The 26,605-nt window shown below is 43.1% G+C and overlaps 1 protein-coding gene across 16 annotated transcripts in view; it reads left to right on the plus strand.

Moving 5' to 3' along the window:
* Positions 1 to 26,605, plus strand: part of LTBP1 (latent transforming growth factor beta binding protein 1) — a 349,094-nt gene that overhangs the window by 307,313 nt on the left and 15,176 nt on the right. For all 16 annotated transcript variants that reach the window (XM_054727794.1, XM_054727797.1, XM_054727796.1 and 13 more), the window contains 5 exons: positions 12,261 to 12,437; positions 13,235 to 13,321; positions 15,708 to 15,836; positions 16,491 to 16,631; positions 17,888 to 18,058. In XM_054727794.1, coding sequence (XP_054583769.1) covers positions 12,261 to 12,437; positions 13,235 to 13,321; positions 15,708 to 15,836; positions 16,491 to 16,631; positions 17,888 to 18,058 — 705 coding nt within the window. The remainder of the gene's footprint in view (positions 1 to 12,260; positions 12,438 to 13,234; positions 13,322 to 15,707; positions 15,837 to 16,490; positions 16,632 to 17,887; positions 18,059 to 26,605) is intronic.

Below are 26,605 nucleotides of genomic sequence, written 5' to 3' on the forward strand. Positions count from 1 at the left end.
AAACCTGGTTGGCCAATAACGGGATGGATTAAGTAACTGTCTTCTTCTTACTGATCTTTGGTTTTATGGAGTAACACCTCACCCATTGTATTTTTGACTGAAATGATTCGCATGTCATAATGTTTGTGTAGGTATTAAATGAATTATATGAAGATCAGGTAGTCATGATAAATGCATGTGATACAATGCAAAGTGAAAAAATAAGATATTCCAGTGATCACAGTCTACGGAGGGAGGGAAGGGGAGAATACATAAAATGATTGTTGGAATTAATGAAACGATTACTTTTTCCATTTATTTTCCAAACTCTTTGTAAGACTGTAAATTGGAATGACCAGGGCTCTGGTCTGCTACCAACTTTCCAGCTGTGTGAGCTCAGGTTTGTCATACAACGTCTGTGAGTTCTGATTTCTCACCTATGAAATAGGAAGGTTATATTTACCTCATAGGGATTTGGTAATTTTTTAAAAGTATATATGTAGAAGCCCTTCATCAATAGCAAAGTACTATATGAAGTAAAGTAATCAAATAGTAAGCTATAATGCAAACCCTTAAGGGATGTCTGTTTCTCATCCTTTGATGAGTTCTTCTGAAATGGTGCACCTTTTAACTCCAAATATTTTTTCTTGCTAGAATGTTTTAGTAATGTCAAGAAATGGTTCATTCAGTTCACATAGCTTCAATTAGATATGTCTGGGGTCCTAAAGCTTGCTCGTGTTTTTTTAGAGTTGTAACAATGGGATCATTGTCCATCAGAACCATTTTTGGTGAACCAGACTAGTTCTCTGACAACTACTTCTTAAAACTTTACATGACTCTTTTTGTAAGCCTTGTTCCTCACCTGCTGTTTTTTGTTTTTCTGTTACCAAGTCCCTTTGCCTTTTCCCTCCCTGAGTCTCCTTTCTCTCTCGTTGACTAACTCCCTTTCTGGAAAGTTCTTCTCCTGCTTTTTCAGAGAACATTATTTTGAATACGCAGCTTCATAAAGCTTGTCTGCCAATGAATACATACTTTTACCTTAACATTATATCTAACCCTTTTATTTATGGGTTTCTTGTATATTTCTGCATAGTTCTCTGGTTTCTGCTAAATCCTCTACATACCCAGTTGTTTCATTGGTTTATATCAGTACTAGTGGCCCGATGCATGATAATTCATGCAAGAGTAGGCCTTCCTTCCCCCTGGCTGCTGGCACCGGCTTCCCTCTGAACCCGGGACCCGGGCTTCCCTCCTCCAGCCACCAGCAGGCACCCAGGACCCGGGCTGCTTCCCTCCGGCCCACTTCCCTCCAGCCCGGCTTCATCAGTAAGGACATCTGGAATGACGTCCTTCCAGACGTCGGTCTAATTAGCATATTACCCTTTTATTATCTACACTAATAAAAAGAGTAAGATGCAAATTGACCGTACCTTCGTGATGACCACCAGCCAATCAGGAGTGAGTATGCAAATTAACCCAACCAAGATGACGGTTAATTTGCATACACAAGCACTGAGCAGCCAGGGATGGGGCTGGATGCTTGCATCGTCGCCATGGTGATGACGCAGGCGTTCCACACCTCCGCACCGGGCCTCTGGGCAGCGTGGGAAGGCAGAAAGGCAGCTCCAGCCAGAGCGAAGGCAGTGCCGGCAGCCAGGGAAAGGAAGGCCCATTCTTGCACGAATCTTTTTGCATCAGGCCTCTAGTTATAGATAATCTAACTAAACAGTAACTGGTTAGTCTTATTAATTCCTATAGTTCCTGGCATCTCTGACTTCTACCAGACCTCAATTTGTATAGGTCTTGGAAAACTTGATTATATGAACTTTTTAAGTGTCCCGAGAGACAGGTCAGCTATAAACTCTAGCGGGAACCTTCTTCCTGACTTCAGAGCCAATAGTTGGTCAGTTGTTTGAAAAAGGTGATTAAAGCTGGAAATCATAAAAATGATTAAGACATATTTTAAATATTTAAAATTCAACATAAAGCATGTAAATGTACATTCATTCATAATCTTTGAGGAAGGGCCAAGGTCTTGCTTTGAGTAGAAGTTCACCGTTAAAAGAGTTCTGCCTGGCTTGTCTTGCATGAGCCATACCTATGATGCATTATCTCCACTGCCAACATTAAAAGGAGTGAGAATGTAAAGGCCTTTGCAGAAGTAAATGAGTGGAACATTCCTCTAAATTGTTGCGGTTTTTCTCAATTTTTTTTTTTTTTTGCAGTTGTTTTTTCCATACCCATTTCATAGCATTCTTTTAACTGAACAAACTGTAGTCTTTCTAAAACTTGAACGTGTTCTAGAAACAACTCTTCTACTCACATTTGTATTTTATTGGTTTATATAGTATTTGATTATGGAACTACAGTAATCAACACACTGGCACAAAAATGTTTGAGAATAAATGTGGCTGAGACTTGGTCGACATACTGGTCAACATGTAAGATCAGAAGGTATGTAGACCTGCCCAAGAACAGCCGACTGGCCGTGAGCATTCTACCCGCTGTGAGCATTAGCCAGGATGTTTCCCAGAGCACCAGGGAACATCAACGAATCCAACAAGTGGGTTAAATGGAGGCCACTGAAGAGTTGTATTCCACTGCAGCCAGAGAGTCTGCTGTTACATAAAACAAAACATCTTGTGCCAGGTCTAAGTTTTTAAACAAGGATTCAGATGAACTTTATTATATACATGATAGGGTAACAGACCTCATCCTTCGTGAAAGTGTTGAAGAAAGGGAAGATAAAGTTACCATTTAGGCTATAACATTCCAAGGATGAGCAGTAGCATAATAATCTTAAGTGGTTTCACACCAAGGGCAGAACTGGGCCTAACGGATGAGTGTCAGGAAGGCAGATTTCAGGTCAGGATGCAGAACTTTCCAGTAATTAGATGGCTGTCAAATACCTGTCTCATGACATCGTGGGTGTTGCCTTAGAGCAGCGATTTTTCGACTGGTGTGCCACAAGAATTGTTAAAACATGCAGTACCTGACTTAGTCAGGGGCACTGGCCTCTTTTCCCTTAGACTGTCAAATTAAAAAAAATGACAACAACCAACACAACAATAGCCGTCTAGTATAAATGAAGCAAAATTATACCTTTGTTTTTTTTGTAAGATCAGCAAAACATATAATTTATTTTTCCATGTGCCTCAGAATTTTAGTAATGAATTAGATGTGCCATGAGATGGAAGAGGTTGGAAACCGTTGCCCTAGGACAGGTGGGACACCCACTGGCAGAAAGGCACCCACTTCCAGCAGGGCTTTGTCCCAGGTGGACCTTCAAGGTGCTTTTGAACTTGAATGTCCTAGGATTTTTATTCCTAAACTACTTCTTGGCTTTTACCTACCCTTTTTGTTAGGTCTGGTCTAATGTTTTTCACCGCCTGGGCCTTTGGCCACTAATCTGCGTGGCCGTGCATTGCCTAAAAGGACCTGAAACAGAAACAACGAAGAAATGTCCAGACCAGACCACTCCTCACATGGAAGGGGGTATGGGTATGAAATACAGCCCGGTGCTTCTATTTCCTCGGTGCCTGCGATAATTGCTCCATAAAAACTTTTCGTCCTCGGGCACTCTCAAGGAAGCAGTAAACATTTAGTCTTGGCAACTGCGGTCTTCGAGCCTCACCCACAAAATGCTGTTCTCTGCCTTGATGAGTGCATAGAGGCGATGCTGTGGTAGGGACTGGATTTCATTTTTAAAACAGAAGGTATAATGAGAAGAATGCAAAAAAAGATACGTATTATAATCGATGTAGGTGTTCACTTTTAAAAAAGCACATGAGCAAAACCAGAAAGTATAAAACATATAAATTGGAGTGATGCTTTGCGTTTATAAAACAATTATTCTTCCTCGCTGTTAAGAAATGCGAATAGCCTTGGCCGGTGTGGTTCAATTGGTTGAGCATCATCCCATGCAAGGAGGGGTCACAGGTTCGATTCCTGGTTGGGCCACATGCAGGGTTGTGGGCTCAATCCCTAGTAGGTGATGTGCAGGAGGCAGCCCATGGGTATTTCTCTCTTCCCCCTTTCCCTTCCTCTCTCTAGAAATCAGTAAAAACATATTTTAAAAACAGAAATGCAAACAAACAAGATCAGAAATTATAAAACAGAAACTGGAATGAATATTTGCATTATTGAAATAATTGTTCTTCACAACATGCATTGCAGGGTTTCCTTAAATATCCGTTTTCTCTACTCACTTGAGAGCTTATTCTCACATCGCAAGCCAGACCCCAGATTTCTACCTCTAGGCCCACCTCTGTGGTCTCCAGCCCAGCTCCTTTATTTACAGGTCAGGAGGCCAAGGCCCAGAGGGGAGTTCTGAAAGTCACTCTCAGGGTCACCTAGCCAGTGTGGGCAGAATCGGCAGAGGACCCCACCTCGGGCCTCTTTCCTCTTCCATCTATTTCTCAAGATCGAGGACACACCTGCCACCACATTCTCCTAAAAACTGGCTTCCTTTTCACTTCATTTCTTTGCTTTGTTCTGATTATTAAAACAATGCACATTCTTCCTAGAAAACTGGCAAATGCAAAAAATATATCAAAAAAGGAAATCCCCCTCCCCCCCCCCCAGAGTCATCATCCAGGGATAACCTGTCCCCATGCCTACCTCCAGTCTTTGAAGCGACATCCATGTTCCACCTACCTCAGCAGAACTCTCCTCCACTCGATCCCCCACACGCTGAGATCAGCCCTCAGATGCTCCACCTGCCTGATTGATACTCCTTTCTCTCGGTCATCAGTGAGCCATCCATCTCATCGCAGGCTCCATCTTCGGAAATGATGACAATGGATTCCCATTTCCCTCCCCTGCTTTTCCCCTTGACTGATTTTAGGACATTACTCCTCCCTGTATTCTCCTACCCCTCGGACTGTTCTTTTTCTGTCTCATTCTCGGATTCCTTTTCTGTTGCCCATTCCTTAAATAGTAGTGGCCCGGGGAGTTGCATGCACAGCCCTCTCTTTTACTCTAGTTCTCCTGGGAGATTTTATCCTCTTCTCCGATGTGGACTGCCAACCAAACAGCTTCTGCCTCCACCTCGATTTCCAGCTGCCAGTCATAGGACCTTTCTCCGGGGTGTCTTGTCAGCATCTCTGCCTGAAATTATCCAAAACCAAATTAATTACAGTTCTTCTCCGGCCTGTTACTCTCTCTATGTTCACTCATTAATTGCTAAACATCAAAACTGGAAATCCTGCCCTAGCCTGTTTGGTTCAGTGGTTAGAGTATAGGTCCTCTAACTGAAGGGTCACAGGTTCAATTCTGGTCAAAGGCACACACCTCGCACCTCGGTTGTAGGCTCGATCCCTGGCCCCAGTTGGGGCATGTGTGGGAGGCAACCAATTGATGTGTCTCTTTCACATCAAAGTTTCTCTCTGTCTCTCCCCCTCCCTTTCACTCTTCCACTTGCTTTGAAAATATCAATGGATTAACATAAAAACAAACAACAAAAATACTGGAAATCCTGAAGTCAGATTTTATTTTTCTCCCCTTCCATCCAAGCCATCCTAACATCCTGCCGCTTCTACCTCAGTAGTATCCTTCAGATCTCTCCCTGCTCCTCTGTTCCCAGCCAGTCCTTCAGTCTCTCTTCCCTGGACCACAGCAGGTGCCTGCTGACTTCTCCATCTTGCCTCTCCCAACCCCCACACTGCTAACACTGTTTACATTTTCGGAACATACACCTGGTTTTCAACCCTTCTTTACACTTTCAACTGCTTCCTGATGCTTACAGCATGAGGTCCAAATCTGTTAGCAGGCAACATGGCCGTTTTTCCTCTGTCTTATTTCTCTTTGCATCCCCTGTAACCCAGCTCACTGCTTAGCGCAGTGCCTGACCTGTGGCGACACTCAGCAACTGTGGAATAAAATTGCCTCTTCACATTGGAGAATGTGATCCTTGTGTACCCCAGCATCTCATTCCCTGCTAGTTGCATAAAATAACTCTTCCTTTTATCAAAGTTATAAAGGGGCCACATTCCAATGAGGAATTATCTATTCACACTTCTTTAATAGGGCGGATATTCCTCCAGGTGCTTTGGTTACACTGCAGGTGGCACAAAAGAAAAAGGAGCATTTATTTCCCTGCTGTCGGGATGCGGGCAAGTCAGTCCTCTTGGTTCTGACAGCTGAACCCCAACAGCATTCTGGTTTCTCTCTTCCTGTCGAGGTCCACTGCAGGTTCTGTGTATGTACATATCTTTTTAAGGCAGGAAACCACATAATACCATGCAACTGTTATATTTGGCAGAGGAGGATTATTTTTCTAATGCGTTTAGTTAACCTGTGAAATCAATTAACATTAAGAGAGTTTTTTCAAAATAGTGTCTGATTGGAAAAAAAACCTTTGGTAGGAAAAAAAATTAAAGACAGTGAGACCACATTGTTTGGAATGCAAACACTGTAAAATGCCATGAAACTCCAGAGGTCTTAATGTGTATTTGTAGTGGATCTATACCATAAATGTAGGTAAGGCTGAAGAAAATGTGATCATTTGTTTTTTTGTGTTTTTTTTTTTTTTAAGTTGGGTCAGGTTTCTTCTCACATTCAAAGAGGATAGTGAGAAAATCAATAAAAATATACTTTAAAAACAATAATAAAAAATAAAAATATGTATGTTTTTTATTGATTTCAGAGAGGAAGGGAGAGGGAGAGAGAGATAGAAACATTCATGATGAGAGAGTGTCATCGCCCGGCTGCCTCCTGCACACCCCACAAGGGGATTGAGCCTTACAACCCTGGCATGTGCCCTGACCAGGAATTCAGCTGTGATCTCCTGGTTCATAGGTCGACACTCAACCACTGAGCCACACTAGCCGGGCTGGTTTGTACATTTCTAAATGTTTCCAAGCATTTCACATGTCTCTTCCAGCGTGGCTTTATGCTCGCGATCCTCTGTCCCGGCCCTTGTGATGCGCACAGGACTTGTGTTGCTGTGACGTCTGCTCATTTCTCCATCTCCACAGGTGCTTCCTGTTCCCACCCAGGACGGTGGGTCTCCCCCATTTTCTTTCTCCACGGTGCTTTAGTCGGCTTTCAGGAGTCTCTTTCACCCACATCTGCCCACTTGTCTTACCCTCACATTTCCAGTTTTTAGTAGCATCTCCATAAATCACAGACTTTCTCTTCTCCCCAGTGCATTCCTATTTTAGGCTTACTTCTCCCTTCCTCTTCTGACCCCTTCACCAGAAAAACAAAAACAAAACATCCTCCACTCCATCTAGCAAGGATTTATGGTGAGACATTGGGAATGCGAGGTCCCGAGGCCTCCAAGAGAGACTGGCACTGTCTTCTACCCCACACCTAAGTCAGAAACACAGCCATCACCTGTTCACCTGTTAATGCATTCCTGCCCTACCCCCCAGGTTCTCACACTCACAGTGTTACTCCTTCTGCAAACCAGGCACCCTTCACCCTGGTCCACCCACACCCGGTGCAGTTGTATTTTCACTCCTCCTCACCCCTGTCACACCTTATTTGCTGGCCAATTTTTTAAAAATGTATTTTTCAAGAACTTGGCTCAACCATCATCTCCTCCAGGGAGCCTTCCATGATTGCCTTGCTCAGCCCACCCATCTACAGTGTGGCTTAGGTGCCCAGGTCTTATTCTCTCAACACTGTCATGGGCTGACTCCCTACCCGACTGACCTCTTTAAAGATGGGAACTGTGTGGAGAAATCTTTTCTCAAAGTATTTTTTCTCTTGTGTTTTGCTCTCTAACCTTTATTTTGACTTCTTTCATATCTTTTACCACCTTTCTGCAGACTTCCTTTTCTTTGCATCCCTTCATATCCAGTCCATTCCATTGGCTGCGCTTGTTGTCTGAAACGCACCCATGGCTTCTCCTGAATTCCACTTCACACACACACACACACACACACACACACACACACACTCACACACACACACTTTCATTTTCCAAGTCCTTGAATAAGAAAACTAGGGGGGAATAAAGAAAGGCATGCATTGCCAAGTTCTCTGTTACTCCTCCTTGGAATATTACACTAGAATTCCTTTTCTTATAAAAACACGAGTTGGTAGAAAACATCAGTGCCTGTGGTGATTTAAAAAATAAAAAAGAATAAAGCTTCCTAAGTCTGTTGAAAGTAGCTTACGGAACACGATTACCCCATCGCAGAGCTGCGTGAACTGATGTCCTTTTCAGGACTGTGCAGGCAGGTGCTCTCATCTGGGGACACTGTGTACTCTCACATATTGGTGACGTTGCTCTTTGGTCACTGTCGTGATCCTGCCTGCCCCAGCGGCTCTGGGAGGACCAGCTCAGGGAGGCCTTCTGAGCACATTGCAAATGGAACGTGAAAGCAAAGATGGGTCCATTTAGATGCTCGAATCCACTTTCACCAAAAAAAAAAATGTTCCCAATTTCCTCACCCCAACAGCAAAGCTAAAATTAGATATACTGGGGGGGGAAGACTGAAGAAGGAAACAATCCTGTAAGTGAATGACCACACCCTCTTCTGTCTGATGAACCGAGAGGAGATTCCAGAAGCTTCCAGGAGCTCCAGAAGCAGCACCTACAGCTGCAGCCCACCCCTTCCCACTCGGAGCAAGGGTACCCACCCATGCCCTGTGGCATTGCTGCTGAACTCCACACCTGCACGAATTGTCGGCTGCCCCTCCCGCTTTGTCTCAGAGAGAAAAAAGAAAAAAGACAAGGCAAAACAAACTCATGCCAGTTGAGAAGCTAAGAAGCTGGGCTTCTCAGAAGTCTAGGGAAGCATGAAGCCTTGGGACATTGGACCCACGCTCAGTTTTTCTTCCGAAAGGTGAGGATGCTCCACCCTGCACCATCTGTCCCATGAAGTTACTCTATAAAAGTTTCTTCCCAAAAAAGCACGCATGGAAAAGGTCCAAAAGCTCAGTTTCTTATCACCAGTCATACCCCCAGGATTAAAATATACAAATGATTGTTTATACACAGATGTGAAGCCCACTTCTAGATACAGATTGAGAAATCAAGTCTGAAAAGACTGGAGAAGTAATATATTTTGTAGAAGTTCATGGCATAAGATATGTAATATGGCTAATTTTATTCATAATGTATTTAAGAAAAAAATTCTTTTTAATGCTTGGCACTTCCTATAACCATTGATCTTTTAAAATCATTTTCCAGTAGAAGCATTTCTAAACTCTGTTTATTTACTGATCAGTGTTCCCCCAGTGGAAAAATGCTCTAGGAAAGTCATTATGTACCATAAAGGTTAGGAAGATAGGGGAATTGTAGTTTTTCACAGAACGACCTTTGTGGACCAGTTTCTGAAAAAGAATTTGCTTCACTTCCCAAACACAGATGAGGGCCTGACCAGCCCTCGAGTTCAGCTGTATAAACATCGAGCTTCCAGACTGCTTGGAAAGAAAAATCAGAGCAAAACTTGAAACAACCAGTGTAAAGCCAGAATAATACAGTGTTATTATTGATTGTTTCCCCATTCACTAACCTGTGAATTTCCTTTCATCGAGGAAGGAAGAAGAACAAAGATCATTTGATTTCTTCATTCCTATGCTGTGGGTCTAATGAACATTGTAGAAAGCAGTGTTTACTATAGATGTAATTTTTGACATGCTTTGACTCAGAAGCCTATGGTTTCTGATCACCTCTGAATCTAGCAGTCTCCATTGACAACTGCATAGTATTCCTTCTATATATATAAAAGCCTAAGCGACTTTTACGACCGGTCGACCGAACGACCAGTCCACCGGTTGCTGTGACGTGCACTGACCACCAGGGGGCAGACACTCAACACAGGAGCTGCCCCCTGGTGGTGAGTGCGCTCCCACAGCCAACCTCCCATGGCCGGCCAACCTCCCACAGTCCCTCCCCCTGGACTGGGCAAGACGGCCCCGATCGGCCCGATCACTGGCCATGCCAAGGGACCCCCCACTCATGCACGAATTCGTGCACCGGGCCACTAGTTTTGTAATAAACACCGTGACATACCTACAACTTTGTATACAAGTGGGAAAAAACAGTCCTTGAGCCCTCTTTTAGTACAAACTGTAAACTTGACTGGCAAAACTACTTGTGTTGCCGACTTGATTGATATTTCTAAATACATTCATTAATAGCTAGCTGCATTTTTAGGCCAACTGTATAAAATGATTGAGCTGAGTTGTTAATAGTAATAGGGTGTCAGTTTATTCACAGGTGTTGGGGGAAAGCTTATGAAATGTTCCACAGAGTTCAGGATTGATTTAATAATCATTTAAAATACCTACCCTTAGTTTTCCCCCAGTGACTCCGTGTGTGAGAGCTCGGGGCCCCTCCCGAGGAGAATGAACTGGCGGTGGCCCGTGCATTGGCGTGGGCCAAGCTCATTGCTGTCCTCTGCGCACGTGGAAAGCTAGTTGAGATGATGAGGGATGTGGCAGGTTTATTCCAACTTCACACAGGAGGAAATGATTCAAAACCACTTCACAAGCTGCTTCTGAGGAATCAGCATTTCAGTTTTTTTCCTGGACTCTTAGTCTACGTTTGAATTTGTCATCAGCTATTAACACTAACTTAGAGTCCAAGCTGAAATCTGTCAAAGACAGAACAATCAGAGAACGAGCCAGACTCACGTGTGCGAGGGATCTTTTCCATCCCCGTGGATGCTCTGTGTTGTGTGGGAGAGCAATGGGTATGGTCAAGGCTGTTTGCTGCCTTGCTTGTTTTTAATGCCAGAAGAGGAAAGAAAAGGGCAGTATCTTTTCTGAGAATCTTATTAACTTATGTTTTAAAAACACCTTTGCTATTTGGTATATTAATTAAGTTCCAGGTCCATCTGATGCTGCCAAAAGAAATATACAGGAAGCTATTGTGAAAATAATTTCTTACATTTTTCTAATATAATTATCTAATAACTTCAAAAAAAAAGGGTAAATGTTGACATTAAAATCTTATCCTCCTTGCCCAGCTGGTGTGGATCAGTGGTTGAGCATCTGCCTATGAACCAGGAGGTCATGGTTCAATTCCTGGTCAGGGCACATGCCTGGGTTGCAGGCTCGACCTCCATTAGGGGAAAGTGCAGGAGGCAGCCGATCAGTGATTCTCTCTCATCATTGATGTTTCTGTCTCTCTCTCTCCCTCTCCCTTCCTCTCTGAAATCAATAAAAAAATACATTTATATTTTAAAAAGTCTTATCCTCACTGGCAAATGTTTTCCCTTTGTCCTTACAGTTTGTTTGGGTCCAAGAATCTGGAAACGGCAGCATTCTTGTGAAAAAAAAAAAAATCATTAGAATTAATCTAAGTAGTTGTGATGGTGGTAGTCAGTTTCTTATCTGATATATTATAAAATAAAAGTGGAACAAATTTTAATTGGACCATAGACAGCAATTTGAACTTCATGGCATATGGCAGGGGAGAGATTAGGTTACTTGCCAAGTCCAGTCACAAAATATTGATCATTTCTTAAGAGCACACACTTGTTCATAGACTTCAAATCCGATGGGATGAAATCAGGTCGGGTGTTATCTAAAAACAGACGGGTTACGTTCTCATCACGTGTGTCCTATCACATCACTTTGTCTTTATCACAGAGGGTTAAGCTGAGTCTGTTAGAACGCATTTTCCTCTAGGGCACACTAGAGCAGGGAGGGACTAGACCCAGCCCTGAAATTCACCTTGAGGCTTATCGGACACTCACTATTTCATTCAAAGCCTTGTATTTGCAGCAATTTAAGTCGATTTTCAGTCATGAAAGGTTATTTTATAGATTCTGGGTTTCTGCAGTAGTTTTTGTTGTTGTTGTTGTTGTTGTTGTTGTTTTTTCTAGTTACCATCTTCTGCTTTGTTCTATTCAGAAAAGATTGGGGGCATGGTTGATTCAAACAACCATCTAAGGGTTAAATATTATGTGTGGCCCTACATCTCCCGTCAAGTGTTGGGGAAAATTTTCACTGATTTGAGTAGGTGTTATAGCTCAGTAAAGAATGGGCCTATGTTTGGCAAGAAAGCAAGTATGGAAACTTCACTCGCAGCCAAGTGCACAAGAATAAAGTCATTGGTTAACGTAAAAGGAAATGGTTTTGACAGATTTGCACTCTTGGGGAGGGTTAGAAATCCACCGAAATTTGGGATTCAAGTGCATGTGTATCTTGCCGTGGGAGAATCCGACCCAAAAGTGGGAAGCGGCTTTCTGCCCACGAAACACTATTATTATCATCCCACCGGGTCTTCGTTGTCACCGTGGCTTCTGCTCTGTTGTGAGAGCGATGGATCCGATGTGTGCGGTCAAGACTCCTTTTCCTTTGCGCCCTCTGTGTAGACGTGGAAGTGGAGCCAAGCAGAGAAGAGAAGAAGGAATGCTACTACAATCTCAACGACGCCAGCCTCTGCGACAACGTGCTGGCCCCCAATGTCACCAAGCAAGAGTGCTGCTGCACCTCCGGGGCTGGGTGGGGCGACAACTGTGAGATCTTCCCCTGCCCGGTCGTGGGGACGGGTAAGCATCCACTGGGAGGCGGTGTCGCACTGGCGTGTGGTCATGTGGTGGCCGAGCGTTCCCATTCGGGGTTGAATGAGAACTGGAGCTCTGAAACGCTGGCATTCACCGGTAGCCGCCCGACTGGAATTCAAGGGAGGCTACCTTAGAGTGCGTTTCATTCAGAGCTGGAAAAATCACCTCAGGAGGCATTCCTGAAGTTCTTTCCATCACCGAGTTGACGGTTACAGGGAGGTTCAGTATTATATTTGGCAGAAAGAGAATTCCATGTTACCCCATTTTTTAAAATGGAAACCAGTCTTTCTTTCTTTTTTTTTTTTTTTAATATAACAACGACACAGCATGACCCATAGCGAGCGATTGCATGTTTAAGCTAAGATTTCGCTTGATGGATGCCTGTTAAAACTTTAAAATACTAGAGGCCACAGTAACGGAGAAGTAAGTCATAACCCCAAGTACAACATGGGTGGGTAAAATATGGGCGAACTAGGAAGGTTTTATAAAAACAGTTATAGGTACACCTCTGAAGTCATTGGTTTTATTTGCACCTAATGCATACTTTTTGAGATTGTACTGAATTTATTTGCCTGAAGAGGATGCCAAAATTTGTCTTAAAGTTACCGAGTCCTGGGGTGGGATGGGGGTTGAGGGGAGGAGGCTAAAGGGGGGAAATGGGGGACAGCTGTAATACTGTCAACAATAAAAAAAAAAAACCGTAATAAGATAAAGTACATATTAATGGAAGTTGTTGATGTTTTTCTCTTTCAACTTTTTTTCTCTGTCTCTCCTGAAATCAGCGGAATTCACTGAAATGTGTCCCAGAGGGAAAGGTTTTGTCCCCACTGGAGAATCCTCGTATGAAGCTGGTGACAAGCACTATAAAGGTCAGAATCGAGCAGAAATGAATTTACAACGTGTGTGCACATCAGACACTCAGATAAAAGCGTGGCTGGTGTAGACAGCATCAGAGTTCGTTTGAGCCAGGGAAACTGATTACAAAGCCTTTATTCGGCCCTAGGAAGGAACCCCTGTGGACGCTGGGCAGGGCCGTGCGTGGCCTGGGAGCTAGAACTTAAGGCACTTAACCTTCTGAGTTTCCAGCTCTGGGACAGGAATGATGTCTCAAAAGTTGTTGCCCAGCTGGTGTGTCTCAGTGGTTGAGTGTCAACCTCTGAACCAGGAGGTCATGGATTGATTCCTGGTCAGAGCACATGCCTGGGTTTCAGGCTCGGTCTCTGGTCGGGGGCATGCAGGAGGCAGCCAAGCAGTGATTCTCTCTCATCATTGATGCTTCTATCTCTTTCTCCCTCTCCCTTCCTCTCTGAAATCAATAAAAAAATATATTTTAAAAAAAGTATCAGGAGGACAAAATGAGATAATATATGTCAAAGTACCTAACATGGAATTCTGTACTTAATAAATGTATTCTTTTCTTCCAGAAGCATATTAGAAACCTTATGTTGAGACTATAAATTTGTCATCATGTTGGTCTTTAATGATCATCAATATAGCTAGCATTCTTGCTTTTTTAGAACTCATCCTACTATTGTTAGGACCTTTTACTTATGGCCACAGATTCGTAATAAGGAATGGAAAAGAAGAAAGCAAAAGTAGATGTGTTTTATATATTCAGTGCTATTAGCCTATAATTCTAAAATAAATATGCAGCCTTTTTATTTGGGTGAAATTTAAACCACATGTATGAGTATTTCCTCACTAACCATTCTCTTTTGACATTTCCATGATAGAGATATTAAGTCCTTTTATAGACAAAGTGACTTTTTTTCTGTAAAATTTAATATTGAAAACTGCTAAGTGGATGGAAAACATTTTTTATTGTTCATCTTTTTGGAAAAATCGTGTTTTAATAATTTGGTATAATTCAGTAGCTGGGTAAGAAATTCCATCTGTGTTTTTTAAATACATCTATGATTTAGTCCCATTAAATAACAAGACTTGGTTGGTGATATGTGTTCAATGGTTTTTCAAGTTCACAAATGTTACATATGTTTTTGCCCGGATGTAGTTAAATCTCACTTTATATTGTGAGATGAAGCCCTGATTTCACCACAAAGTCATCCCCTCTTTTACAGAAAAATTAATTCCTCCTCTCCCTATCTTTAGCAGCACTGGAAATAGTTTAAAGAATATTAGGTTCATATCTAAACAGCCATATATTTTGGAGTTGGTCTTGCCATTTTCCAGCTGTATAACTTGGAGCAATTCATCTATGGAATCTCCAGTTTTTGAATATTTTTTTGGGGGTGGGAGGGTTGTTTGTGTTTTTTCCAGAGAGAGTAGAGGAAAGGGAGGGATGGAGAGGGAAAGAAGAAAAAGAGAGAGAGAAACATGGATGTGAGAGAGGCACATCCACTGGTTGCCTCCAACATTTGTGCTGACCGGACCGGGCCAGGCCGGGGATAGAACCTGCAACCCAGGTGCATGCCCTTGACCGAGAATCGAACCTGAGACTGCTTGATGTATGGGCCAAGGCTCTACCACTGAGCCACACTAGCCAGGGCTGGAATCTCCAGTTTTTAAAATGAGGACTAGATGATATGAGCTCTAAAATGTGAGAACTGATGGTAATAATAATAGCAATAAAAGTAATAAGTAACACTTTTTGAGAGTATACTGAATTCTTCACATGGATTCTCTTATCACTTAATCCTTCCAATCCTATCAAATAGATGTTCCTATTATCTCCAGTTTACCACTGAGTGTCCTGAGCACTCTAAATTCTGGGGGGAAATGGGTCTGCCAACACCCTTAACAACTTGTGCCTTTATTAGCTTATCATCCCCAAGAAAGAAGACTTTTATAAAATTCCATCAAACTCTTTTCAGGAGTTCTCATCGTCTCAGCTAATTAAGGGGCCGAAATATGTATTTATAGGAAGGCACATTTCTTCAAAGGCATGTCCTGTAGAGAATATTGTTGGTGCCACTGTAGAATTTCATAGACTGTTCCATCAAATACAAGGGAGCAGCCCAGAAACCATCTGACAGATATACCTTCCCTATTGATGTTTCGGACTTTGTTCCTTAAACAGCACAGACAACCCTGATTATGTTTCCACCTCTGTGAATTAGTCCCAACTTCAAGAATTTTGTGTTGCTTTGTCTTTAGGAATCTTTGGCACATAAATGTAAAACGATCTAGTGTGAAGCTCAGGACTGGTTAGACGCTTCTTCTTGACTGAATGACCAGAGCTAACTGCTCTCTTTGTTGCTCCATTTTTCACCCCCGCACACCCCCCCGGCCCCATAGATGCGGATGAATGCCTGCTCTTTGGACAAGAAATCTGCAAAAATGGCTTCTGCTTGAACACTCAGCCTGGGTATGAATGCTACTGTAAGCAAGGGACATACTACGATCCTGTCAAGTTGCAGTGCTTTGGTGAGTTTTAAGAGAGTAGAGGGTGCTGTGAAAATACACAGATGGAAAAAAAATAAGTCAGTTATGCTGGGGAGTACAAAACCAATTTCTTTGCATTTAAACCATGTATTGCGAAGATGTGTAAATATTTTATGGATCTTTTTCGTGAGCAAGGTTTAAGAAAATAGAAAGCTCCTATATACTACTGTCGGACTAGATTTCAAACGAAGAGTTAATATTCGATGTGGAATTATAATTCAGGTCACTGGTTTGAGTGGCGTGTTCTTTTTGGTCTGGGGAGCCTCCTGCTTCATCACTCATCCCGTTTTAAGATGCTGACCCCTGACTTTAATGCTTAAGCAGAAAACCATGTACACTAGGCCGGAAAACACAGCAAACGGAAATAACTGTACACTGTCCTAAAGAGGCATTTTATCTTAAATGTCTACGCATTTTCTGTTCCTAAATGTTTTCTTTCCTTATGGAATGTCATCATCAGCAGGGCAACATTATTTCCCCGGTCAACACAACGTCACGGTTTTATAGTCAGACTGTTTTGGATAACGATGCGTAGTGAGTGAAATCGTGGCAGCCCCTGGAATCTGGACGCAGAGTGGGTAAGTGTATGAGACACAACTGATGACTGGTTTTCTTTCACACTTTTTTCCCTTTCAGATATGGATGAATGTCAAGACCCCAACAGCTGCATCGATGGCCAGTGCATTAACACAGAAGGCTCTTACAACTGCTTCTGTACCCATCCAATGGTCCTGGATGCTTCAGAAAAGAGATGTGTCCGACCATCTGAATCACATGGTAAGTTTGGATGGGGGATGCAGGTCTGTGTCCGAACAAATGTCATATGGTTTTCTGACTAAAATGTAAGCTATTGGAAAAGAGAAAAATTGATTCCGTGGGTATTTTTGAAATAATTCAAATGAAATGCTAAGAGAAATCGTAAAATGCATATCATCAGTACGTAGGAGACTTAATACCATGAACATACTCATACAACGGACAACGGTATTGGAGTGGCGGAACAGACGCAGAGCTGTTCATGCCTGGGGGTTGATCACACTGAACCTTCAAAGGGGGCTGAGGAAGATGTATTGGTAAGTTCAGGGGGAGATACGTTTGTTTCCCAGGTTGCACTGGAGGACATAGGGGAAGCTGGGCAGAACAGAGGGTGAGTTCAACAAGGAGGCGGAGAGCCCGGATGTCCATGGATAGGAATCCATGTTCCTCCCTGAGGAGCTCATGTGCCACTGACAACTGGTGTGATTGATCCGTCCATCCCCACATCAGGTGTGATGGGTCAGTCCATCATTACAACAGGGGACTACTCTGGATGAAATCAATTGAAAGGTCAAAAGGTTAGGATGGAGGACACTGGGATGAAGTGTCACTCGTCCAAGGCTTTGGCAGATGAAATGGGTGAGAAAGCCTGAATCTAAAAAATATTATGTAGAGAGAAGTGGTAGGATTGGACAGAGAAGTAAACATGACAAAGCAAAGATTGAAGGAAGGAGAAGACCATCGGGAATAGGAAGTACAGGCAAGATAGTGGAGAGTTGTTTTTTTTATTTAAATATATTTTATTGATTTTTTACAGAGAGGAAGGGAGAGAGATAGAGAGTTAGAAACATCGATGAGAGAGAAACATCTATCAGCTGCCTCCTGCAAACCCCCTACTGGGGATGTGCCGCAGCCAAGGTACATGCCCTGGACCGGAATCGAACCTGGGATCCTTCAGTCTACAGGCCGACGCTCTATCCACCAAGCCAAACCAGCTAGGGCAAGATAGTGGAGAGTTTTATGTAACGATGAACACTATACTGGGAAGGACATCGTTGGAACAGGAGGGGGCAGGTTGAATTCAGCTGATGGGATGACACCCAGGTGGAGACGATAGAGGTTTGATTCATGGAGAGACCAGGCTGGCTTCAGAGTTTTATTTGGAAGTCACTCTTAGCAATGGGCATGGGAACTTTGAGCCGCGCCGGCTTCCACCACCATGTTTGTGAAACAGGAGCCGTGGTGCGATTGTCACAGATCCACGCCTTCCCTTTCAGAACAAATTGAAGAAACCGATGTCTACCAAGACCTGTGCTGGGAGCATCTGAGCGACGACTATGTGTGCAGCCGGCCCCTTGTTGGCAAGCAGACGACTTACACGGAGTGCTGCTGCTTGTATGGCGAGGCCTGGGGTATGCAGTGCGCCCTGTGCCCCATGAAGGACTCAGGTGAGCCCTTAACCTCCGTGTTCCTTCTGCCAGGGGAGGCGGCTGCTGCTGGGCCTCAGCCCACACTCGCAAGGTTCTAGAGACATCGAACAGCATCCAACTTGATTTTATTAAAAGCAATGAGAGTGCCGTTACTACTTTTTCAGAAAGAGGGAGCAAAGCACGTGTGCTTTAAAACCGCTTTGCTCATAATTTCTGTCACTGAGCCTCTTAAATATGCTGCTCCCGCATGTCCTGATTGTTGAGAAAGGGCCACATGGTCTGTGTGTTACTGTGAGCCCTGGCTGAATCCCCGCCTGTCAGGCACCGGACCTTCCACTTTCCTTAGGAGCCAGAACAGTCTGTTACTGATGGAGACGGCGCTGGAGGAATGGGGAGGGGTAAATTGCAGCCCTTGTCATCGGCTTTGAGCATCAAGTGCAGCGTAAAGTGACGCTTTGGCTCTGGAGCAGGCTTGCACACTTCTGGTCCAATAGGTCACGGGCGCTAATTCTTGCTAAGGCAGCAGCTACATCTGAGAATGCTGGGAATTGGAGGCGATGGAGTGGCTCCCAAAATACTTAGTGTCCTCTGAAGGTCGACGGCCTCTTGCGGATTGGGACCACCTGCAGGGGAAGTGAGTGCAGGGGGATGGATTGTGTCAGGATAGCTTGACGTGAGAATTGCATGTATCAGTCAGTACATTTCTGGGCTGCTTAGGATTTTATTTCAGTCCTCAGCTAACGTCTTGGAGGCCAGACCTGGCATTAGGAGGAGGTTCCAGACCACTGAGGGTGGGTAGCATTGCAGGTGCAACAGTGGACAGTTTGTTGACGTGGTCGTGAACTGACGGCAGGGCATCTGTGACGTCTGGGGAAAAGGGTTGAACTGCTGTGGGAGGCCCCTCACATTTGAGCCCTTTATCATGATCTCATACCTCCAGCCTCTGGGAGAAAGCGCTGTTTGGTGGGAAAATAAGTCAGAAAGAACAAACCCTTGAATCCATATCAAACATGAGAGGGGCTGGTTATTGCTTGGTCTTTCTGGGAATTTTCAGTGACGTGCTAGAAGAAAATCATAGGAATGTCAGAACTTGGACATCTTTGGTGGAGTTTATTGGGTTTTCTGTCGGGTGGTTTTTCTGGGTCTCCACCGTAATAAAAAATGATGATGGCTGGCATGTATGTAGCACAGTGCCAGGTGCTGTTCAAGATGCTTTCCATGTATTAAGATGTTTAATTTTCCAAGCCGTCCTCTGAGGCAGGGGCATGATTGCCTCCCTTCTCTAGAAGAGGAACTGAGGTACATGGTCCACACCAGCAAGCGGCAGATTCCAACCCAGGCAGCCTGGCCCAACATCCACGCATCTTCTCCACTTCGGTGCTGCTCCGGCCTTTCACCCCGGAGTCTCAAAGCACCTCTTAGATAAATGGTAACCCTTAGAATATGGAAGTAGCCAAGTGAAAAATTAAAGCTGAGATTTAAGTTTTTTCTCATGCATTGTATGCTTAGAGAAGAGAAAACCTACATCTCTAGAGCTAGGCAAAATTAGAGGTGGTGCCTCATCAACTCTGCATTAGAGTTTAGCACACTCGTGGGCTTAATGGATGATATATACTTTGATGGATTAATAAATTAAAGCAAGTCAATAATTATTTTTTTAATCCTCATCCAAAGAAATGTTTTTATTGATTTTTAAAGAGAGAGGAAGTGAGAGAGAGATCGAGAGAAACATCGATGTGAGAGAAACATTGATCAGTTGCCCCTCATACACGCCCCAACCGGGGATCGAACCTGCAGCTTGGGTATGTGCTCTGACTGGGAATTGAACCTGCAACCTTTTGGTGTATGGGGCAACGCTCCAACCAAGCCACCCGGCCAGGGCAAGTCAATAATTATGTAAAATGAGTTTTTAAAGTTTTTATTGATACTCTTGAAAGTATAAAATTAAAATTTCCTACAAGATATGTAGGTTGCCATTATCTCATGGAAATAAAACCCTATTGACCTGTAAATGAAAGAGAATTTGACACATTTAAACACTGGAATCTAAAGTACCCAGGGATCCCAATGTCTGTGGTTCTTGTTAAAATAATTACACGTCTTTTAAGTAAATTATTAAAATAATTAGATTTAGTGTAAGTAAATGGAACAGAATCACCTGAGAAAGTCTTGATCTAAAACTTTGAATTTTCTTTATGGGACAGTTAGGAAGCTGGCAGAGTGCCACCTATTGGTAGTTTAATGTACTGCATCGCAGGTGTTTTAACCTTAAGTATTCTTGATGCAAGTCAGGCATAGAAAGGTGAGAATGGTTTAAAAGAAAAAAAATCTCCAAGGAAACTGAAGTGCCACAAAAGAAATGGCACATGTTTGAAAACTTGTAACACACCAGTGTTCAGAATTAATCAGGATGCAGAGGCGTGGGTCCTTTCTTATGCCAACAGAGCAGTTTGAAGGTCTACTAGTATAGGTACATTTGACTAAAAAAAACTTCTAGTTCTGGGAATACAGATTGGTCTTGTACTTGACTGCTAGGAATACAAAAATAACCATTACAGCATAAGAAAAATTTGAAATTATATAGGGAATTGGTTGATAATTTTTGGTGTATCCATATAGTGGAAATATAGCCATTTTTTAAAGGAGACAAATCTATAGACTATAATACAGAATTATGACTGATTCTAGTTTTTAAACAAGGCAAAGAATAACATGTTTATTAAACCATTATATGCAAGGTGCAGCTAAGAGTCAGAACCATGACTGAAATGCAATCTAAATTATTTGTAATTTACCTGTTTCCAGTTTTAAATTAATTACCTATTTCTCCCTTCATTTCATTATTTACTGATATGTCCTAGGCAACACATTTTGAAACAAATGTACTTACATGAAATTTACAATTTAATTCTGTGAAATCACATGCCATACAATCATGTTGTATTTCTAAATTAGAATAGTTTGTTCCTAACTATTGTCACATTGAAATATGGAAGCAATGCCTTTATTTATGTATTATTAGCTATGACACAAAATGTTGGGGCACTTCCTAACAGCTAATCTCCCCCCAGTGTTTTCATGAGGTCCCATAAAAGTGACAGAACTTGGAGTCTGAGCGATTGAGCTCGTGATTTCTTCCACGTCCATGCGTGGCCCCATGGCGCTTCCATGTCCCAAAGATCTCAGCGTCAGAGGGTTCCTAATCCCCTCGGAGGTGTGAGGAGGCGTGAAGGAAGACAGGGATTTGACTCTTGGACTAAACTTGAACAAATACTGTAACTGGGCAGTGGCTGCAACAGGCCTTTCAGCAGTCACGGTTTAAAGGCTTTTCCAAGAAATAGGTTTCCAAAAAATGTTAATAATAACTTTGGAACAGCGTGCACGCGAGGCACAGTGCGTGGTGGCCGCCTTCGGTCGAGGCCGTCCCGGGCTCTCGTCTGCCTTGGCTCTGCTTCTGTCGATTGCCCTGGACAAGTCACTTCGGTTGTCCGCAGCCAAAGCTGGGAACTCTCCTGTGAGGTTATGGCAGTGAATACTCTCTGAGCATGAAAGCATTTGTCATTTGGATCCTGGATCCTGAATAACATGATTAAAGAAAGTGTAGCTGTTCATAAACTATAGTGGAGAATAAAAAAAAAATCAAACTGGACAGATATGAAAGGCCTCCTGCGTTGAGTGGCGACCCTGCCTGCGCATAGAATGTGTACTCTGTACACAGTCTATCTCAGTGGTGAGTGGTCCAGTTCCTTAGGGACTGGGTTCTTGGTATCCGTGGCACTCGATCAAATTGGATACCATATGGGATGGCAACTAAGCAATTTATACCGTTCCTTATTGAAAAGATGCCTATTTATTTAGAAAGCTTCCCCATACTCCCCCCTCCAAAAGGGGTGAAAATACTTTTCTTACTAGAAAAGGGTTATTGAAAACTGAAATTCATAAGGAATTTTGCACATAGAGCTTTGTCATTTCAGGTCAGCATTACCTTCGTTCCTTCATTTGTAAACTGGCCGGAGGAAGAAGGGCAGGGACGAGGGGAGATACTCAGCATTGGGCAGGGCTGAGCGGCAGGTCGGGACCTCTAGACCAAAAGTGGGAAGGAAATACGGACTTGTGAAAGCCGATGAGTGAACAGGAATGAACCACAGAGGAGCCAGGTACAAAGGGGAGGACGGGGCATCGGAGGAAAAATACTGGAAATGGAGCACCCAAGGGGGTTTTGAAAACCACCTTACCTTCGGCAGGTGTGTTAGAGGAGGAGAAAGCAATGGGCAAGGAAGTCACGTTTAGGGTAGGACCCTATGATGGTCAATGATTCAAAACATAGAAGACAAGGAAACATGGTTTGCCTTCGAGTCGATAACGTCAAAAAGGAAGAAAACAAACCCTGATGGGGGAAACACTTACGCCATTTGCTGCTAAGCTGCCGGAAAAGTTGCAGTTCCTCACCCCAACCCCTGGAGTAGGCTGGAGCCAGTGAGCATGGGGAACCCCACCCCGGCTGGGCGGACCAGCGGACCTCGCTGATCGCCAACCTGAGCATGAACTCTCTGTTTTGAGAACTTGTGGAAGCTACTGTCTCAGTGGTCTCAGCAATGATTAGAGAACAGTTAAATGTGGGGCATCTGATGAAAAGATTTCCTGTCGGTGCTATGAGCAAGCACTTCTGAAGTTGTAGACTGGGTACAACTTGGACTTCGGGGTGTCAGTTTCATTCAGGGCTTATTTTCCTAAAAGCTATACCACGTTGACATGCTTAGGAAGTATTTGGTGGCCACTCTCTGTCGTATAAAATATTCTGAAAAGAGAATAAATGTTATTGTGATTATAATCACATTGATGTCCTATTAGAATCTTCTACTTGAGAGCCAAATATAGAGAAATTGAGACATGCATGTAAAATGAATACTCTGATCCCAAAGGCAACACTATTATTTTTAATTAACAAGTGATCAAATTATTCTCCAAAAGAAAGTTTTTAGCCATTTACGCTTTCTCCCTTGAAATCAGAGACTGTGAATAGGCACTTAGTTTCCTAGAAATGCCTTTTCGGTGTGATCTTTCAGTAGGCGAATTGCTCGTTAGTGGGAATTTGCTTTCACATATTTCAAATTTTGTTGTCGTTACAATTTTTTTATCTCTTCAATGATAGGAATAGTTGAATGTTCTATGGTTAGTGGGACTATGAGAAAATCACTGTACATAATTGTTTCACAGCCCTATTCTGTCTGCGGTTTTGAATTCAAAGACTGTTGTATTTGTTTTGACCTTCTCTTAATTAATCTTATAGGACAGCAATGGCTAGAACAAAGCCGCTGGCTGCCCTTGCCTTTTAAACGTAGACCTCAGGCCAGACCAGGCAAGTCTGCAGAGGGGTGAGGGAAAGTTTATCTACTTCCCCGTCATGCAGCAGGCAGATTGTGCCTCTTGTCATTGGGAGAAAAGCATCTAGAACAGCGATTTTCAATCCTTTCCATCTCATGGCACACATAAACTAATTACTACAATTTTGCAGCACACCAAAAATATATATTTTTTGGCAATCTGACAAAAAAAATAGGTATAATTTTGATTCATTCACACCGGATGGCTATTGTGTTGGCTGTTGTTGTTTTTTAATTTGACAATCTAAGGGAAAAGAGGTCAGTGCGCCTGACTAAATAGTCAGGTACTGCAAGTTTTAAAAATTCTTGCCACACACTGGTTGAAAATCGTAGATTTTCACAAAGCTACCTTTGTGTTGACACAATCTGCAAGAAGCAGAAGCTGGGGCGGGGGTGGAGGGGGATGTCATTGTTTTGTTCAGCATCAGTAACTAGTATCTTAAGAAAGAAGCAGCCCTAACTGGTTTGGCTCAGTGGACAGAGCATTGGCCTGTGGCCTAAAAGGTCCCAGGTTTGATTCCAGTCAAGGGCATGTACCTTGGTTGAGGGCACATCCCCTGTAGGAGGTGTGCAGGAGGCAGCTGATGGGTGTTTCTCTCTCATTGATGTTTCTAACTCTCTATCCCTCTCCCTTCCTCTCTATAAAAAAATCAATAAAAATATATATATATTTTTTAAAAAAGAAGCAAATAACAAAAGATGAGCTCACTCATGCTTCCTTTCCAGCGCAAGCGGGGTGGCTGTGAGCAGTTGTGTTGGTCGTGCGCTGCTCAGCCATAGGAGATGCCATTCACACGTTCATGCATAAGCACCTACGCAGATAGCCAAAGAAGTCACTGCCAGAAGGAGGAGCGCATAGGGGACTGTCCCTGATTCTGAGTAGATCCAGAGGGGAAGGTCACAAGAAAGTCATTTTAGATTAAGGTCAAGAGCAATATAGGAGAAAAATCATAAAACAGAGCTAGGGATCTTAAAGTAGTTCAGTTTTGCTTCACAGTGTTGTCTTACTTCTTACAATCGAGTGGAAGGCATATCCAATCTAATAATAGACAAATATGCAAATTGACATACCTCCGACACACCCACAAGCCACGCCCACCATCCAATCAGGCGAGCAAATTAACCCAAACCAAGATGGCTACAGCCACAGAGAGCAAGGTTTCCTAGGAACAGAGGAAGCCAAGCTTTCTGCCAGCCATTGAGGCCTAGCCTCCACTCAAGCTACAAAGTTTCAATTATAGAAGTAAACAAATTCAAACAAATGGCGGCGAATGGAGCTTGAGAGAGCAGGCAGGGTTGCCGCCGGCAACAGGGGAAGCAAAGCTTTCCGCACACCCTGGCTGGGCCCACCCGTTTAAGGCAACAAAATTTCAATTATAACCCCAACACAAATGGCTGCAGAACTTGGAGGGAGCCCCAGTCTTGGCTCTGCTCCAGGCTACAAAGTTTCAATTGTAGAAGGAAAATAAATTCCAGATACCAGGGCCTCCACTTGGGTTGCCAGGGGGCGTGGCCGGCCTGCAAACCACCACAGGCCCCTCGCTCAGGCCGCCCCATGCCCCAAGGGAACCCCACTCTGATCAGGGACACCCTTCAGGGCTAACCAGCTGGCCCCCACCCCTGTACCAGGCCTCTATCCTATCTAATAAAAGAGTAATATGCATATTGACCATCACTCCAACACACAATATAGCTGCCCCCAGTGGTCAAAGATCCTGCCCCCATGTGGACACAAGATGGCACCACAAGATGGTCAGCAGGAGAGGGCAGTTGGGAGGCACCCGGCCTGCAAGGGAGGGCAGTTGAGAGGGATCAGCCCGCAAGGGAGGGCAGTTGGAGGTGATCAACTCTGCAAGGGAGGGCAGTTGGAGGTGATCAACCCTGCAGGAGAGGGCATTAGGGGTGACCAGGTCGGCAAAGGAGGGAAGTTGGGGGCAAACAGGCTGGCAGCAGAGTGGTTAGCGGGTGATCAGGCTGGCAGGCAGAAGTGTTAGGGGCAATCAGGAAGGCAGGCAGAAGCAGTTGGGAGCCAGCAGTTGGATTGTGAGAGGGATGTCTGACTGCCCGTTTAGGCCCGATAATCATATCAACTATGTTTACTTTAATATTATATTCATTATCTAGAACTTACTCCTCAAATAATGGTAATGGATTCAGCAGTATATCTTTATCTCAGGACATTGAGAGCTATACCTCTGAATATTAATGAGAAGTTTTGAACAAATATTAATATAGCTTTCTCTCTTCCAAACTTAAAAAGAATAATATACTTACAACACATCTTTACCCTCATTTTTTTGATTGATTAAGGTATTACATATGTGTCCCTACTCCCACTTCCCCACCCCCACCCTCCACTCATGCCCTCACCCCCTGGTGTCTGAGTCCATTGGTTAGGCTTATATGCATGCATATAAGTGATCTCTCTCACTTACCCCCACCCTCCCCTACCTTCCCTCTGAGGTTTGAAAATAATTTACTGTTTTTAGTAAAAGGAAGTGTTATATTTTGAGAATTTATCCTAACTGGACCTTTGGAATATCATTAAATTTCTCAGTTTCCTCAGCAGAAAAGTGAATGATGGTTAGACTGCCCTTACAAGGTAGACTGTCCATGCTTACAGTGTATGAAGTCCATGATTGTCAGTCAACCTGAAGCATTCAGGTAAGCACCCCCTGAAGGCAATAGCATCATCTAGTGGTGATTACCGCATATTACACCTTAAGTTTCCATGACAAATTGTCTTCCCAAGATTTTGCAGCCTAATAGTAAAATTTTTGTTTAGAATCATAAAATATGTAAACTAGAAAGGACCTTAGAGATCAACTAGTCTAGCTTTCCTCATCTTACCAATTAAAAATAGAAAAGTTAGATGAACTCTAGACTTTAAATAATATATATATTTTAAAGGTTTTCCCATGTATGTTTTGTTTCTCTTGACTTTTTATATTGAAGTGAAATTTATAACATAAAATGAAGCATTTTTAAGTGAACAGTTCAGTGGCATATAATACACCCCCTATATTGTACAAGCTCCCCTATATTCTTAAGTACATATATAGCTCCTATTTTTAAAAAATGCTTACCTGGTTAATGCAAATACATGTATGTATGTATGTATATATATTAAGAGAGAAGACAAAAATGTATTTCTTATATATAATACATGCTTATTTATTTT

This window comes from Eptesicus fuscus, chromosome 16 (assembly GCF_027574615.1).
Source record: "Eptesicus fuscus isolate TK198812 chromosome 16, DD_ASM_mEF_20220401, whole genome shotgun sequence".
Lineage (NCBI taxonomy): Eukaryota > Metazoa > Chordata > Mammalia > Chiroptera > Vespertilionidae > Eptesicus > Eptesicus fuscus.